General features: G+C 38.2%; 1 protein-coding gene across 3 annotated transcripts in view; it reads right to left on the bottom strand.

Moving 5' to 3' along the window:
* The window catches only part of map2k4b (mitogen-activated protein kinase kinase 4b), a 22,715-nt gene that overhangs the window by 11,337 nt on the left and 9,719 nt on the right, over positions 1 to 1,659 (bottom strand). For all 3 annotated transcript variants that reach the window (XM_014027877.1, XM_014027879.1, XM_014027878.1), the window contains 4 exons: positions 870 to 989; positions 652 to 771; positions 502 to 553; positions 280 to 407 (listed from right to left, as the gene is read on the bottom strand). In XM_014027877.1, coding sequence (XP_013883331.1) covers positions 280 to 407; positions 502 to 553; positions 652 to 771; positions 870 to 989 — 420 coding nt within the window. The remainder of the gene's footprint in view (positions 1 to 279; positions 408 to 501; positions 554 to 651; positions 772 to 869; positions 990 to 1,659) is intronic.

The raw sequence follows: 1,659 nt of genomic DNA on the forward strand, positions 1-1,659 counted from the left end.
CCTTTTTACACCTCCCTTTCTTCATGTGTTCAATACTTTTTCCCTGTGCCATTCCACATTATTACAAACTTGGGTTGTTACCGACATCTGGTGAAAATTTCATGTCATTAACACCTCTAGTAATATATTTACTGAGAAAAATGTTGACGTGTTCAATACTTATTTTACCCGCTGTATGTGTGAGAGGAGAATATGTGGGTTTTTTCCAGTTTGAAGGATATATTCCATTCTAAATCCCTGGTGTGACTTTAAACATGAAGCTCCTCTCTGGTGACTTACAGCCATGTAAGGCCTGCAGCCTGCATCTCTTGTCTTGGCTATAGAATCCACCAGCTGACCACTGATACCAAAATCACACAGTTTGATGTTCCCCCTTCGATCCATTAGGATGTTGGAAGGTTTGATGTCTAAAACATACAAAACAGAAMAACATCCATTCAGTGAAATGTAACCTAAAAACTGAAATCTTTTACTGCTTTAACAAAATAAAAATGAACATACCTCTGTGAATTATTTTCAAGTTTTCTTTTAAGTGGTTCAGTGCTTTAACAGTCTGTTAAAAATGACAACAAAACGTTTTTGGTTATTTTTTGATACTCTGCACACATAAACATGTAAAATATAARGAGCAAACATGATACAGGTGCTTACAGCTAATGTTATTTTGCCTAAAATTTCCTCTGGAATGACATCATCTAATGAACAATATACATATTTGTAGAATTTGTCTAATGAGGTAGACATAAGCTCCATGCAGATCCAACAGTCGCCCTGAAACAGATAAAAACAGACTGGTTTAATTTTAAAGTTCATTTAGTGATGAAATGAGAAACAATCTGCTGATTCTCAGTGAATCGTTAGGACCGGACCTCTCTGAAGAGGGCGCCGTAGAACTGGACGATGTAAGGACAGTCGCTGCTCCTCATCACCACATCCAGATCCATGAGCAGCTGCTTTTGCTCCTTCTCATCCACGGTGGAGCGAATCCTCTGAGGAGAACAGAAAACATGAACTTTTCTGATAGATACTGATAGTTTATGTTTTTTCTATTCACTAAAGAACAAGTTTTACTATGATGAGTACAATAAAAACTTTAACAAATATGACATCCTTTAAAATAATTCTGTTAACATTCAGCGGAACGCTCGCGTGCCATTTTTGTTTCATTTTATTTTGAAAGGTCGTTCTGTGTTTCTGTGCATCCTGTGTCCATGTTCAATGCATCAAAATGGACGTCTAGGCCGTCCTCTTTCGATTGACACCTCATTTGACCAACTGGGTTCAAGTATCAGCTGTCCAGAGCCAATAATATATGAGAAGTGGCCAACTTCTGGTTTCTGTCATCCTGGGTTTGAGAGATTAAACATGCACAAAAAATTTAAAAAAGATAATTAACAGTAAAAGTTACGGAGTTAACTATCTAAAGTTGCGAGCAGCTGCCATCTTGAAATCTAAACTGGGGGCAGTTTAATTTCTTCCACTTTACGAGTGGAATATTACCACTGGAGGGGGCGTTCCAGTTTAAATCTACCAATGGGAACTGGGAAATTACCACTTCCAAGGACTAATGGAACGCAGCTTTAGTCTTCACGCTAGCCCTGACACTACATTGCCTTATACATATTAGCTCAGCGCTAGCGCGACAAACAAGCTAAACTG

Source organism: Austrofundulus limnaeus, unplaced genomic scaffold (genome assembly GCF_001266775.1).
Source record: "Austrofundulus limnaeus strain Quisiro unplaced genomic scaffold, Austrofundulus_limnaeus-1.0 Scaffold693, whole genome shotgun sequence".
Lineage (NCBI taxonomy): Eukaryota > Metazoa > Chordata > Actinopteri > Cyprinodontiformes > Rivulidae > Austrofundulus > Austrofundulus limnaeus.